The sequence below is a fragment of the Sorex fumeus genome, unplaced genomic scaffold, assembly GCF_029834395.1.
Source record: "Sorex fumeus unplaced genomic scaffold, SorFum_2.1 ptg000037l, whole genome shotgun sequence".
Classification (NCBI taxonomy): Eukaryota; Metazoa; Chordata; class Mammalia; order Eulipotyphla; family Soricidae; genus Sorex; species Sorex fumeus.
The window spans coordinates 77,265,434-77,281,888 of record NW_026606094.1 but is presented as its reverse complement, the minus strand read 5'-3'; the positions used below and the strand labels follow the sequence as shown (position 1 = coordinate 77,281,888).

The 16,455-nt window shown below is 37.1% G+C and overlaps 1 protein-coding gene across 1 annotated transcript in view; it reads left to right on the top strand.

The window, feature by feature from the left end:
- Positions 1 to 16,455, top strand: part of DPY19L2 (dpy-19 like 2) — a 129,685-nt gene that overhangs the window by 33,980 nt on the left and 79,250 nt on the right. The window contains exons 5-8 of the mRNA XM_056118706.1: positions 5,312 to 5,432; positions 6,346 to 6,439; positions 9,663 to 9,720; positions 13,457 to 13,548. Coding sequence (XP_055974681.1) covers positions 5,312 to 5,432; positions 6,346 to 6,439; positions 9,663 to 9,720; positions 13,457 to 13,548 — 365 coding nt within the window. The remainder of the gene's footprint in view (positions 1 to 5,311; positions 5,433 to 6,345; positions 6,440 to 9,662; positions 9,721 to 13,456; positions 13,549 to 16,455) is intronic.

Here is a 16,455-nt window from a genome sequence, read left to right as displayed (position 1 = left end):
TGTGTCCTTGAAGATTGTTGTTGGAATTTTAATGGTAATTGAATCTATAAAATGTTTTAGGTAGGATAATTGTTTTGACATTCTTAATTGTTTTAACTCATGGACATGGAATATTTTTCTCTTTCCTGGTGTCTTTTTAAAATAAATCTTTATAATTTAAGTCTTTCTACATACCTTCATGAGTTTATTCCTTGGTATGTGATATTTGGGGGAAAGAAGTGCTTGCATATATAAATGCAATAGATTTTTGTGTGTTTTGATTTGTAGCGTGCTATTTTGTTGTATTGGTTTACTATTAGTGGTAGTTTTTAGTAGAAACTTTAGGATTTCAGTATATATTTATTTTTATGTCATCTGCAAATATTAATAGTTTAACCTCTTCTTTTCCGATTTGGATGCCTTTGATATCTTTTTCTTGCCTGATTGCTGTGGCGAGAACTTCCAGCACTATTGAATAAAAGTGGAGATGTGGACAACTTTGCCTTGTTCCTGATTTCAGAGGAAAGGTTTTCAGTTTTTCACAATTGAGCATGGTGTTGGCTGTGGGTTTGCAGTGAGTGGCCATTGCTATATTGAGGTACGTCCCTTCTTTGCCTATTTGGTTGAGAGTTTTTAATCATTAATGGATGTTAAATCTCATCAAAATCTTTCTCTCTCTATTGAAATAATCATATGATTTTATATTTTCTTTTGTTTACATGGTGTATTAAATTAATTGATTTGTGTATACTGAACCATCCTTCCTTTCTTGGGATAAAAGCCACCTGGTTGTGATGTGTGGTCTCTCTGATATAATGTTAGATTCAGTTTGCTGAGATTTTGTTGAGGATCTTTGCATCGCTATTCATCAGTTTCGTAAGTCTGTAATTTTTGTAAATTTTGTTTAGTGATATATCTGTCTGCTTTTGGCATTAGGGTAATGTCGACTTTGTAAAATTTCTTAGAAATGATTCTTGTTTCTTCATTATTTTAGAAGAGCTTTAGAAATACAATCATCACTATTTCTCCCTCATGCATGGCCAGACTGGTTTGAAACCCTTGGGCCCTGGACCCTGAGGCCCTCTTCCTCACCATTGCAGCCCCTAGATCAGGGAACTACACCACCTGACACCAGCTCTAGTTCTCCAAACCCAAAACTGCAGATGCTAATGTGTTCGCATGAGATTGTTACTGAACACACTTCATATTAAAGACAATGGCTGCAACAACCATATTTCACTGACCTTTATGCAGTCATACACCTCAGTCAGCTAAACAGAGTCACTAGTTTAAAACCCCTTGTCATATTCCAAATGTACCACATGGTAAAGAAAATAATCTGAACAACAGAGGTATTATCAGTATCCCTTTGGTATAAGCAACTTGAAACCAGTTCTTAGGTAACTGGAAATCCAAACCTCCGACATTAACCCACATAAAATTCAAAGAGCAATGTGGGAAACTAAGGAACCCAACTGCTTTGTCAGAAATGGAAACCCAGGCAAATCCTCAAGTCCATTAAAATCCTTGAACTTGGTTGACGAGAACCAGAAATCAACATTCACTACATTTGCAATCAAACTTAAGCAAGCACTGAGCAGAGAAATTTGACCAACTCAGGAACTAATACAGAGGATGCCAGATTCCATACAAAATGAACTGAAGGAACTAAAGAACACAATAACAAGTCTCAGTAGCAGAAATGCGCAGCCAGCAAATTATAGAGATGAATTAGAATACATAGAAACAATCTGTGAATTATAGGAATATCAGAGGGAGAGAAAAACGAGAAAGGGGAAAAATAAAGAGTGGGTGACATCATAGCTGAGAACTTACGCACTCTTTGAAGGAGGTTGATACACAGATTTAAGAGGCCCAAAGAGTACCAAGAAAAATAAACCCAAGCAGAACAGCTCCAAGGCATAATAATCAAATGGCAAAATCCAAAGAGAGAGATCAACTTCTTAAGTTTCTAAAAAGAAGAGAAACCTTCAATAATAAGAGACACAACATATGAATCACAAGTCTTTCAGATGAAACGATACAGGAGACAAAAGAGTGGAATGACATATTTAAATTACTGAGAAAAACTTTAAACCTAGAGTTCACTACTCTGCAAAGTTCTCATTTAGATAGATGGAAGAAGGAATATAGTCATTAGATCTTGAAGTTTTGGTAGATATAACTAGTGAACAGTATTAGGGCTTTTATTCTTGGGGATATTTTAATAACATTTAATTTCCTTACTTATGATCGATCTACTCAGGTTTTCTACTTCCTCTTGATTCAGTCTTTGGAGACTGCATGATTCTGAGAATTCATTCATATGTTTGTTTTTTGTGGGGCCACACACAAATGTTGCTTAGGGCTTACCCTTGCTCTGTGTTAAGGGATCACTCCTTGCAGGGATTGGGGCACCATATGTGGTTCGTGGGATCCAGCCCATGTTGACTGCATGCAAAGCAAGTGCCCTAAGAATTCATTCATTCATTTTCAAAAGGTTTTCCAGATTAGTGGCATAGAGTTGTTCACAGTAACTAACCTCTTATGATCCTTAGTATTTCAGAGTTATCCGTTGTAGATTTGATCTGCTTTTTGGGGGCTTCTGTCTTTTTTTATCTTGTGAATCTAGGTAACGGCTTGTCAGTCTTTTATATTATTATTTTTTAAATGAACACCTCCTGGTTTCATTGATACTTTGTATCGTTTCATTGTTTTATGCTGTAATTTATATTATTCCCTTTCTTCTACTTTAGGATTCACTAACTGTTCTTTTTCCAGTTTCTCAAAAAGAAAGGTTATATTAGTATTTTGAGCTTTTTCTCTTTCCAGATGTAAGTCTATATTGCTATATACCAGTGATTAATAGTTTGTGTCTTCATTCTCTTTAGTTCTAAGAAGTACTTTCCTTCTTTGATTTCATCTTTGATCCAACATTTTAACAGTACATTATTCAGTCTCCAAATGTTGAAGCTTTCCAAACTTTCATTTTCTTAATAATTTATCATTTCTATTTTTTGTGACTTTATGGATAATTTAGCTGTAAGTGGTCTTTCTTGGAAAAGGCTGCATGTGCAGTAGAAAAGAATGTGTATTTGGGTTTTTACATTCTTTTAGGTGTAGGGTCCTGTACATGCCTACCAGCCCCAGTTCTCCCAAGCACTCATTTCTATAAGACTCTCTTGTCCTTATTAATGTGCTGCCTAGTTGTTGTGTCCAGTGGTGAGAGTGGGATTTTAAGTCGCCCCACTACTGTTGCATTGTCATTAATGTATTTCCATAGGTTAAAGTTAGAAGTTACTATTATAAAGTTTACTGTTTCTTCCTTTTGTGTGTGTTAGTTGATGAGAGTTAAGTCCTCTTTCTCTTATGATCTCCTTATGTAATGTTCATCCCTATTTCTGATTATTTTCTTTACCTTGAATGTTATGTGTTGTGACATAATTATGGCCACACCAGTTTTTTAAAGTTATAGCATTAAATCTCAATGTTTTCCCGTCAGTCACTCTGAGCCTGTCTTTATCATGAGAGTTTAAGTAACTCTTATAAGCAACAGAAGGCTGAGCTTTGTTTTTAGATCCATTCATTCAACCTGTGACTTTCCATGGGAGGGAGAGCTCAGTTCATTGACATTTTAAAAAGTTATTGATATGAAGGTATTTGTTGGCATGTATTTCAGAGAAGTTTGGCTGCTTATGCCATTTGTTGTTTGTGTTTTTATATGAGTTCATTCTCTGTCTCTTCTAGAACTGTTTTAAATTCTGATCATTTTCTTAGCTGCTGTTTACCCGAGAATGTTTTTAATATCTCCTTCAGATCTTGTTCTTGACCTTGCTAGGTAGATGATGCTATGTTGGAAATTATCTTCATTCATACTTTATACATGTAATTTCATTCTCTTCTTACTTGTAAAGTCTCATTTAGAGAATTGTGCTATATAATTTTTTTTTGCTTTGAATGTGTGATTTTTATTTTTCTTGCTGCCTTGTTTGTTGGGGTTTTGGGCTGCACCCAGTGGTACTCAGGGCTTATTCCTACCTCTGTGCTTAGGGCTCACTCCTGGTATGTAGTGTCAGATATGGAGTCAGGGTCAGTCATGTGTAGGGCTGGTGCCTCACCCTCTGTACTCTTTCCAGCCCCTCTCGTTGCTCTCAGGTATCTGTCTCTGCCTCTTGTTTTTGCCTTTTTGATTACAGTATGCCTTGATGTTATTCTATTTGGGTTTATTTGATTGGTGCTCTTCTTGCCTCTTGGATCAGTGGTCCGATCTCACCCCCCCAAAAAAAACTCAGATTGGGTATGTTCTCACCTACAATTTTCAGCTAGCCTCTCTTTCCCTCTCCCTCTTCTTCATATGGAATTCATATAATTTTGAGTTTGTTCTTTCTGCTATTGTCATTATTACCTTTTTTATTTTTAAATTTTTCTGTTTCTCTTTTCAATTTCTTCTTTCTTGGTGGAGTTGTTTTCTGCATCTTTGAGTTCATTGTTTTCATTTTTTTTCCTGCTTCATCCATTTTGCTCTGACTTGCTGCTATATGTTTTTAGCTCCTTCAATTCTGTTTAAATCATTTATTTCATGTTTCCATCAAGTTCTCTTGAAATTTATTGATTTCTTTGTTCACTTGTCATTTTCAATGTCAATTTGAACACTGTTATGACTGTTACTTTGTCTTTTTTAGGCAGATTGCAACTTTCTGATGTTGGGGCTCTTCCTGCATTTTTGTCACGTTCTGATAATTTTCTTCACTTTCTCATTCTTTCTGGTGTTCCATTAACCCAAGGCTGTTGCTGGTATTATCTGGGATCTTGCTCCCTCAGTGGATGTGCATAGTTCAAGCACTCATCTGTGCTGGTGTTTTGTGTTGGCATGCTTCTTGATGGTGTCTGGGGCTTTGCCGCACCCTTTCTATGGTTCAAGAGGACCAAGGAAAACTCTGATTTAAATACCTTTAAATCATCTTCTAAATCTTGAGTATTATGATATTTTAGTAATATACTTTTATAATTAATTATATAGCTACTATTACTATGTTACCAAGCTGATTAAAGGGTCTATTAGAGAGACATTGATCATATCATCAATTTTTGTAGATGTACATTATTCAGTGATACAGATATTTGGTTTATAGTGTATGCATATTTTGTGTATGCATGTACATATGTCCACATACTATGAAAATTCTGAGAAACTATTTTCCCAAGTTAAACAATAATCTTGTCAAAATTTATAAAGTAAAAGGCAGTCACTAAAAATCATATTTTGTAAAGATACCTTGTTTTATAAAGCTGATTATTTTCCTACGTTACCTTTTTTTTTAATCTTTTGTAGGTGATCATAGCCCTCTGGTATCGCACAATTATGGGAATAATGAATTTATTTGGGATAGAAACTAAGACCTGCTGGAATGTCACCAGAATAGAATCTATGAATGAAATTGAAAGCTGTGAAGGCATGTTTCTTCCTAAAATACTATTGCATTGTAATTAATGTTTACATAATCATATTTTAGTGCCTTTGTTTTAAGAGTTTTTATAATTTTTATTTTTTCCCTTTTTTTAAACACCTAGAACTTGTTCACCTAAGAGGTTATATCCCTGTGTAATTTTGTCTGAGAATGCTATATACTTAGGAATATTAAACTTGAAATTTTATTACAATACTAAATACCCAAATCTAAAGCAATCTTATATATTAGTTATTATTTAATTCCAGAATCAGAAGATACAAAAGGAGTAATGGATATAGTACAGTGATGTATAATATTCCTAGCATGCTCAGGGCCCTAAGTTTGAGCTCTGGGGCCCCAGAAACCTTATTGGGTATGACCTGGGTCCCCCAGTACTGCTTTAGAAATATTTTTAATGTTTTAAATTTTACACAAGTGACATTTGATGTTTTGTAACCGAAATAGATAAATATGAATGATATTTTTGTGATATGTAGTCTAATATCTACTTGTAATTAGCTATGCATACATATTTAAAATAAGATATAAAATAGATTGTTTAAAGATTTTTTTTGTCCTGTTGCTGTCCACTAAGTTGCTTTATATATCTCCCACATGCTGTCTTTGTTGAAGATCCACTTTTGGAGCACCTGACTTAACCAGAACCTAGGCTTCTAGTTAAATGTTTGAAATCTAGCACCTTTATAGTCTTGAGTATGATGTTCTTTTTTAAAACACAAAACCTCATGTATCTATTTGTCTCACATTTATACCATTACTTTCCTTTCTATTTCTTTGTTTTCTTCACATTGTATAATTATTATTGATTATTAAATACTTGTGTATTAAGTACTGAGATAATTATACCCATTCAAATTTTAGTTATTTATTAAAAAATCAATATATATTTTCAAAGGATTGGGAGACCCTGCTTGCTTTTATGTTGGTGTGATCTTTCTTTTAAATGGATCACTGATGGGATTATTCTTTGTATATGGCACATTCCTGAGGTAAGACTATTGTATTAAAATATTTATAAAGTTTTGTAATAATTACAGGGTGTTACTCATATTTATTGATTGAAACAAATTATTAATAAAGAAAAATTTAAGAAAATTTGAAGATACACTGGCAATATTATGTAAAGAGGAATTACATTTGTCATTAAAGTAACTTTAATGGATTTCTTTTATCCTAGTGGGGATTTTTTGAGAGGATAATTGTGTGTGTGGTTTTATTTCTAAGCTTTAAGTTGTAATCCTTTGATATGTGTATACGTTTTTAGTTCTAACATTTTTTATTACTGTATCTTTGTGGAATAGTTTGAAGCCATAGAGCATAAATAACTCCATTTTGTTCTTTTTTCTCAGCGGAGTTTCTGCTATTGGATGCCTTCTGTGGTTTCCTAATAACTTTTAGGGGGATTGTCTAGTCCTGTGAAGTATCTTAAAAAGAATTTCATTGAATATGTGTAGTGCTTTAGGTAAAAATGAACATTTTGACCAAATTGGTTGATAATTTGTGTTTATGACCATGGAATGCTTTTATGTTATTTATTTTAGTGATATTGTAAGACATCTACATGTATAAGCTTCTATCTTCTTGATAAAATATATTCCTAGTTATTTTATTTTTGATCTGATCATAAAATATTTTGTCTTCATTTCTCTTTATAAATTTGTGATATGCATGTATAAACACAAGAGACTTACATATTTTGTAGTTTTGAGCTTACTAAATTCTAACAGTTTGTGAACTGTGATGTATGTACATATACATACATAAAATATGTCATTCATGTATGACATGCTTCTTTTCAGTCTGAATACCTTTTTTAATCCTTTTTTTCAAACCTAATTTCTGCATGGCAGAGCCTGGCAAGCTATCCATGGCATATTCGATATGCCAGAAATAGTAACAATCAGGGGTCTCATTCCCCTGACCCTGAAAGAGCCTCCAATACAGTAGCATTGGGAAAGACAAGTGAGGAGAGGCTGCTAAAATCTCAGGGCTGGGACAAATGGAGATGTTACTGGCGCCCGTTCGAGTAAATCGATGAACAACAGGATGACAGTGATACAGTGATAGAGTGAAATCTAATTTCTATGATCAGGGCTTCCAGTACATCATGACAGTGGTGAAAATGGATGCCATTGTCTTACTACAGGTCTTAGAGAAAAGTACTTCGGTCTTTCATCATTGAGTATGATGAACTAGGACTTTGTCAAATGTGGTTTTTATTATAATTGGCATTTTTCCCTTCATCTGCTTTATTCAGAGTTTTTTAATCATAAATGAATGCTGAATCTTGATCAAATGCCCTTTTCTTGTGGTTAAATTTTTGTTTTCATTTATTTTAAAATAGATTTTATATTTCTGGAGTAACATAGGCTTGCAAGAATGTCAGCATGCTCTAGAGATGCAGTAGTACCACACCATGCCCGCCACTACAGTGCCAAATGGGCCTGTTGAGGACTGGTACATATTCTTCCCTTTCCTTCTCTCTTCCCTTTCCTTCTTTTTTTTTTTGGTTTTGTTTTGTTTCTTTGTTTTTTGGGTCACACTCGGCGATGCACAGGGGTTATTCCTGGCTCATGCACGCAGGAATTACTCCTGACTGTGCTTGAGGGACCATATGGGATGCTGGGAATTGAACCGGGTCAACCGCATGCAAGGCAAATGCCCTGCCCGCTCTGCTATCACTCCAGCCCCCACCTTTTCTAGTTCTTGCTCATTTTTCTCTGGCTCTCAATTCAGGAGTTCCAGAAGGTGCTCTCCCTTACCTTGGATGGGTTCTGGTTTTCTTTATTTTGAGGCTTATATCAGGCTTTGCTCAGGACGTAATTCCTGGCCCCACATTCAGGGATCATTCATGGCAGTGCGTGGGGAACTCTATGTGGTACCAGGGAACTAGAAATCCAGCTCAGCTGCAGGCAAGGCAAGCACCCTACCTACCGGCTTATCTCTCTGATCCCATTTCCAGGTATTAGGAACAATCTACTCTCTACCTCTCATGGAAAAGTTGCATAAAAAATTACCTTTTCTAAATTGTGCCCAACTGCCTCTGAAGTCAGTTTTCTTCCTTAGCCAGGATATATCTCTGGTTTTGTGATACCTGTCTTACGGCTTTTTTAAAAAAATTTTTTTTAAACCACGCAGTGCTCTGGGGCTACTCTGGTATGGTACTTGTGAGAGATCATGTACTACAGGGAACTAAACCTGCTGTTCCTGTATGTAGAGCAGGTGTTCCAGCCCTTTGTGCCATTTCCTGTCTCCTAGATGCTAATTTTTAAGCCTTTACTATGGAAGCTCTTTTGATTTGGATTTCAAGTCTACTTCTGTGTAGATTATCCTATGTAGATAGTTGTATATTTCTTGTGTGAGCACAAGTCCTCCTTATTCCACCCCCATTGGTTCACCTCATCACGTCCTCAGGCTCGTAGTTGATTGGTAACTTATCTTTCCTAAAATGCTGCTCTAGTTTCAGTTGGGATGGCAGTATGCCCAGTATCAAGTGATAAGTTGACATTGATTATTCTTGTATTCAGCTTTCCAATCTTGACATATCCATATAAGCTAGCTTTTTCAGAGAAATAAGATTTTACAAATAAGAAAACGTTTTCCCTTTCCACAAAAGGATAGATTCAAGTTCCCCTGCTCTGTTTCTTCTTGTATTTACTTGGATGTGATACCTTGAACTACAGCCATCATTGTTGCAACCGTGAGGGAAGGTTGTCAAAGTACACAGTGTCTACCCTGACACCCTTTTGCTTCTGAACTCATTGAAATAATATTCAAATAATGAAAGTCACATCTGTTAAAATTTTTGTTGTATACAAAATACATTAATAAGCTTTCTTTATTATGGTTGAACTATATAGCATCTAATGACTAAATTTAATCTTTCAAGAATACTTTTTTTAGGGCTGGAGAGATAATACATCGGGTAGGGAGTTTGCCTTGCACGCGACCAACCCGGGTTCGAGTCCCAGTATCCCGTATGGTCCCCTGAGCACTGCCAGGAGTAATTCCTTAGTACAGAGCCAGGAGTAACCCCTATGCATCGCCGGGTGTGACCCAAAAAGAAAAAAAAGAATGCTTTTTTTACAGGGTTTACTGATGTTTAATATTTAATATAATAATTTTAAATATAATTTTAAAATTCTAGGATAAAATTGTATTAAAATTTACAGTACTTTGCATGAATTATGATTATGAACTTTACTTTTACAGTGGAACTCAACTTGGTGGCCTAATTACAGTATTATGCTACTTTTTCAACCATGGAGAGGTTTGTTTCTAAAGCAGTTTTTAAATATAAGGTATATAGGAATAAGGAAATACATTCATCAAGGCAATAATAATTTTATATTACTTGGTACTTCACAGTATTTTTAAATAACCCTTCTTGGTGGCCATCTGGTAGTGTAGTATAGCAGTTGGGGTTGATTTGCAGCACCACGTTGGGAGTCCCCCAAACCACCAGGGTGGCCCAGCTATCTTCAGGGTCACAAGATGGGAGCATTCTCATATCCCTAGGCCTTTGCAATGAGGTTGGCCAAGAGTTTCTGGGGGAGCCTCCAGACTTCATAAGCACCATTGGGAGCCTCTCCCACATAAAATGGCTCATCTTGTAAGTTGACACTTCCACAATGCTGATCCATATGTTTACATAATCATTAAATCCTTTACATTCATGTAACGGATTTACATGAATGTAATGGATTTAATGATTATGATTACAATACATGCTTTCCTTGTTTTTTACTATGTACATGTAAGTACATATACATACGTTTGTTTATAGCTTCATTTACTCCCACCATGAATTTTGGGGAGGTGTTTCTAATTCTATAAAAGTTACAGAGTCAGAGTTAAAGTGATTAAGCTACTCATCCAAGATTCTCCATGCTGTACAGGTGAAGCTGGCTGTCTGTAACTTCTCTCTGGCTCTGACTCTTGCATGTACTATTATGGAACACGATACTGTTACTATATAGAACACCTCATTTCAGCAAAGTCTGACATCTTTGAAAGCAAAGACATTGCATATGTAAGAGCTAAAATAGATATGCCAGTCTTGACATGTTAATATTCCTGTCACTAGGGGGATTTCAAACTTTTAAGGAAAGGAGAGCAATGAATTCAAACTGTAGCTAGTAAAATAGGGTGACATACAGTAGGACAATTGGGAATTGCTAACCATAATAAAATATGTACTGAAAAAGGGTTCCCTTGTTCCTCTCCTTTGGTAAAAACTGACTCTAGGATTATCTCTTGGGGATGCCAAGAATAATTAATTTGGCTTAGAGATATGGATGGTTGTTCTAAGCATACTAATAAGAATGTTCTGTGAAGACCAGTTAATGCAAATAAGCATATAATCTCATACTGGTGAGAGAGCCATGTATTAAATATTGGAAACGATGGCTGAGATGTGGAGAGAAATTCTCAATTCTCTTTTGGTGGAAATATCGTCTGGTTCAACCTATTATGGAAATCAATGTGGAGGTTTTAGAAATGTAAAACAACTTCCATAAAATCTGAGTCCAGTTCTCAATTATGAAACTCAAAAATGTTCATTCAAAATGATATATTGCACATTCATGTTGATTACAGAACTTAGTGCAATAGCCAAAAGCATAGAAGTATCCCAAATGTCCAACTATAGATGAATTGGTCAAGTTGTGGTGTGTGTGCACAATGGAATACTTTGAAGCTATAAAAAAGGAAGAAAGCATGCAATTTGCTGCAATATGGATAGAAATGGATAGAATTGCAAGTACAGCAGGAAATGTTATGCAAAATTATGGGGAGAAGGACAAATAATGAGTGATATAACTCATCTGTGGAATATAGAAAGACAAAAATAAGATATTGCTGAAAGTTGTTAAAAACTTTGTCATTGGAATGCATAGAAGAAGGAGGGAATGAGGGGGAGAAGACCAGCATCCAGGAGACATGGAATAGTGTAGAAGGTTATGGATACTTTGGAGGAGGTGGAATGTTGAGCTTTTGCATATCAATACCATCAATTTTAAGACTTGGAATTTCCTAAACTATAATAAATAGAGGACATCCTCATTGGCCACCTTCCAGAACTCACGGCTGTTTTCCCCAGAAGGGATCATAAAATGAGGCCCCCATAACCATGCCAGCGGACTCCGCGCCAGGCTGTTTTCACTTGGGGCGCTCCAGAGGGGGGCAGGTGAGAGCCCTCCTCACCCCGAGGGATCCAACCCCAGCAACCAATCTCCACTACCCAACCCTACCATGCTCCAGGCTGCTTTCCACACACTCGGACCGAGCCTCATACAAGAGTGAAGTCCCACAGAACCCAGGTAATGTGAAACTTTGTGATCTTGGACTCTCTACTCCAAGGAACTTGGGAACAGAGATCCTTTGCCTATTTTCTCCAGTCTCCAGTGACCCAGGGGCCATACCCATAAGTCACCTCCTACCGGTGCCAGATAATCTCCTCATTGGACACCCTCCAGAACTCACTCTGCTTCTCCTGGAAGGGAACATAAAATGAGGCCCCCCCATAAGCATGCCACCAGACTTCACGCCAGTCTGTTTTCACTCGGGGCGCCCCAGAGGGCAGCGGGTAAGAGTCCACCCCGCCCCAAGGGACCCAGCCCTGGCAGCTGACCTCCACTACCCAACCACCGCCATGCTTCAGGTAGCTTTCCACACACTCTGGCCGAGCCTCACATATGAGAGAACATATTCTGGACATATTATAAGACATTCTCTACTCATTTTCCATAATTACCACTCCATATTTGATGGAGTTCAGACTGTAGGCAACAAATCATAGAGGGAAATTTAATATATATGCCTCTCGGAGAGCCTGGCAAGCTACCAAGAGCATCCCACCCGCATGGTAGAGCCTGGCAAGCTACCCGTGGCGTATTCGATATGCCAAACACAGTAACAATAATGGGTCTCATTCCCCTGACCCTGAAAGAGCCTCCAATACGGTACCTTTGGGAAAGACAAGTAAGGAGAGGCTGCTAAAATCTCAGGGCTGGGACGAATGGAAATGTTACTGATGCCTGCTCGAGCAAATTGATGATCAATGGGATTGTAGTAATAGAGTGATAGTAAATAGAAGATAAAAAGAATCATGCAAAATTATGGTAGTTATGAGATTAGAGCAGTTTTGAGAGATATGATTCATATTGTCAGAATTCTTAATATAAAACTGTACTTACCATCGAATTTTAGTAATGATTTGGTTTGGGGCACACCTGGCATGCTTAGAGTTTACTCCTGGCTCTGCACTCAGAAGTCATGCCTGGTGAGGCACAGGGGACCATATGGGATACCAGGGATCAAAGTCCGGTCAGCTGTGTGCAAAGCAAGTGCCCTAAGTACTATATTATCACTCCAGCCCCAATAATGCCTTTTTGATTATTTTCTTTTGGTGCTGGGCAGTCACACCTAGGACCTCACTCTACCACTGATCCACACCACTAATCCGTAAAATGTAAATTAATGCTTTTGTCATGTGTATTTTGGTAGTGGTTCTCAAATTTTTGTAGTTCTTTTTTAAAGATATTTGTGGTTAACACCTAATGCTTTTCAAATTTATTATCTTAAATTGCTGTAATGTACATATTATTATGTTTTGTGTCTGTGTCTGTGAATTCCTTTGGTGACATTTGTTTAGATCTTTCTCTGGGCTTGTATTCATCCCTCCGGCTGTGATGCCAGGATCCTAACTGCAAGGCTCAAATATGGATCTGAAATACTCACTGTTCTTGCACCTGCCATCTTGTTTCCTTAGTTCAGATTGGCCTGGTACATGTTTCACTTGCCTGTAGGTGAGCTAGTTAATGGTGCTTTACCTGTGGCTGTATGTCCCTTACGAGAACTCCAGAAACTGAGCAGCTCTTATCAGATATTTAAAAATTAATGAACCTAGTACAAAAACCATTAAAATTATCCTACTCTGGATATTTTAATACTTTTATGATTTTAATCAGTGAAACAAAATGAAGTAAGCATTCTCTTAATTTCAGGCTACTCGTGTGATGTGGACACCACCTCTTCGGGAAAGCTTTTCATATCCATTTCTCGTACTTGAGATGTATGTTTTAACTCTCATGCTCAGGTAATTTCCATTTAGAAAACCAATTATAAATCAACTTTAAATATATTAAGATATATTTCGGCCTATTAAGAGCTGAATTTAGGTTTATCAAATTTAGGTTTTCAAATTTCTATAATTGCTATAAGATAGAGTATTAAGAAAATAATCTAATATTACTGTGTAAAAAATTCTTTCCAGAGAGGCTGGAGAGATAATACAGTAGGTAAGAAACTTACCTGGGTTCAATACCCTGGCACCATATATGGTCCCTTGAGCACTGCCGGACTGCTGAGTGCAGTGACAGCTATAAGCTCTGAGCACCTGAAAAAGAGAACAGAAAATATTAGCAAAACGCAGTAAACTTTGGCATAGAAATTAGTTCCTAGCTTATTTATTAGTAAGATCTCTTTATTGAACTATTTATATCATTATGTCCACTGATTCCCAGAGAGCCTCAGACCTCACAAATAGGAGTGATTCTGCCTATGTCGAAATCATTTGCGTGATGTCCTCTTTGTTGCAATTACAGATGTGCTAATTAAGTATGAGAAACTTCCAGTGCAAGTGCCTCTGCCTCAGCCAACAATAATTTTGTTTGATAGAATATAAGATAACTCTTTCCTTACCGGATTGGAGGGGGACAAGAGGCAGATAAGAGGCAACAGGGGCCAGGTCAGGGAAAGCAGTGTTAAGGAATGATAGAGCCACATATGCAAACCACAGAGTCAACAACACTGAAATCAAGAGACCCAGACTTTGGCAACCGAACTTAGAAAGGTGCCTGTCCAGAGGGCAGGCTGGGGCAAAGGCGCTGGTATGGGAGGGAACCTGGGAACACGGGTGGAGTTAAGTTGACGCTGTATTGGAATTGGTGCTGCAGTATTGAATAGCTTTTATAAATTATGGTGCTTTAATAATTTTAAAGCTTTTTAAATTATAAAAAGTACAAGGTAATTGATTTATGGATGTATTTTATAATGTTACCAAACAGTATGAACTTTTAAGTTTTGATTCTAAAATTTGATGTTATTATACAAGAATTTACCAAGCATCACTACTTGTAAGAATAGTTTGTTTTATTATTTATATAATGTGAATTTCTATTTCAAATTCTCAAAAGATACTTTTCTTTATTGGTAAAAGGTGCTGATACTGATATATTTCATATCAGATTTTTTTTTTTGCTATTTGGGTCACACCCAGCAATGCTCAGGAATTACTCCTGGCGGTGCTGGGGGGACCATATGGGATGCTGGGAATTGAACTCAGGTTGGCCGCATGCAAGGCAAACACCCTACCTGCTGTACTATCTCTCTAAGCCCCCATATCAGCTTTTTTTATAGCACAAATATTTTAAGTTCTGTTATAAATGAGTTTTTAAAAGTAAACAATAATTCATTGCATCAAAGTTAAACGATTAATTTGTATTGTTTTGATGTGTCTTTCTATATAGTGATATTTCATGTTAGAAATTGCAGTTGTACATTGATCATTTAAATTTAGTAAAGCAAAAGCACTTTAGTGCTATTTAGAATACAAGAATTATTCTTTGTAGGTCATTTTTTTTAAATCACATTTTTACATGAGAGCACTGTGATTTATAGAGTTATTCGTTGTTGAATTTTAGACATACTGTATTGTAGCACCCATCCCACCACTAATGTCAACTTCCCTCCACCAGTGTTCCCAGGTTCCTTCCCCTGTTCCCGACCCTCACCCTATCCCCGGCCAGCCAGCACAGCCTGCCTTGTCGACAGGCATCTTTCTAAGCTTGGTTGTTAAAGTTAGGGTCTCTTGATTTTAGTGTTGACTATGTGGGCTGGATTTTTGACTCTTTGATTCCTTTACTTGACCTTTGAACCTACTTCCTGTCCTGGCCCCCATTGCTTCTCATCTGTATTTCTCCCCTCACCGCCTGCAGTCTTTCTTTTCTCCTCTATGTACTGGGGCCAAGATTGATCAGGGCATCCCTCTTTAAAACACTGCATTCCCATCTTAGTTCATTGTTTTATGTTTCTGTTTTGTTTTGCTTTGGGGTCATACCCAGTGATAATCAGGACTTACTCCTCACTCTACACTCAGGAATCACTCCAGGAGGTGCTCAGGGAACCATATGGGATGTGGGGATTGAACCTGGATCAGCCACATGCAAGCAAGTGCCCTACCTACTGGTTTGAAAAACCCCATTAAGTCTTTCTTTTAAACAACTTAATTTTACAATTCTTTCCCTTGAATTTTTCATAGTTTTAAACTTCTTCACTAGCACATATACTTCATTGCCCTTTTTTTGGAGAGGGGATGCCGCACTTGTGCTCAGGCTGACTCCTGACTGTCCTCAGGGATCACTCCTGCAGGGTTCCAGTGTCTGTCTGGGGCTTGGGGGGTGGAATGTTGCTTGGCCATGTGCAAGGGAAGTACCTTGTCTGTCGTATGATGCTCCAGCCCCACTCCATTGTCCTTTGAAGTATGAAGATACGGTTTACTTTTAAAACTGATATATGAAATTTCTGCTTTTCAGATAGGGCAGAGGTTCCCAACTCATGGTCACCTTTCAGAAAAAGAATTATTCTGCCCCTCAGGAATCTCCCTACAAGTGAACAAATGGTGCATGCCCAGCAGTCAAACAGAAGATAACTGCCACCCTCAGTGTTATCCCAGCCTCCAGTGACGGGACAGGCCCATTGTGTTATATGGGAGGACTAAGGAACTCCTTGGGATACCAGACCACATTCTGTTTCTGATCCCAGTGGAGTATTAAATTAGCAATGACATAAAATCTACTGACATAAATTAATGACATATGACAAAATACTATGCCTATAATATTTACTGGTATGATATAATGTTTTATTTGAAACTCTTATTTGTATTTTTTTCGTTTTGGTTTTTGGGCCACAGTTGGCTGTGCTCCAGGTTTACTCCTGGTTC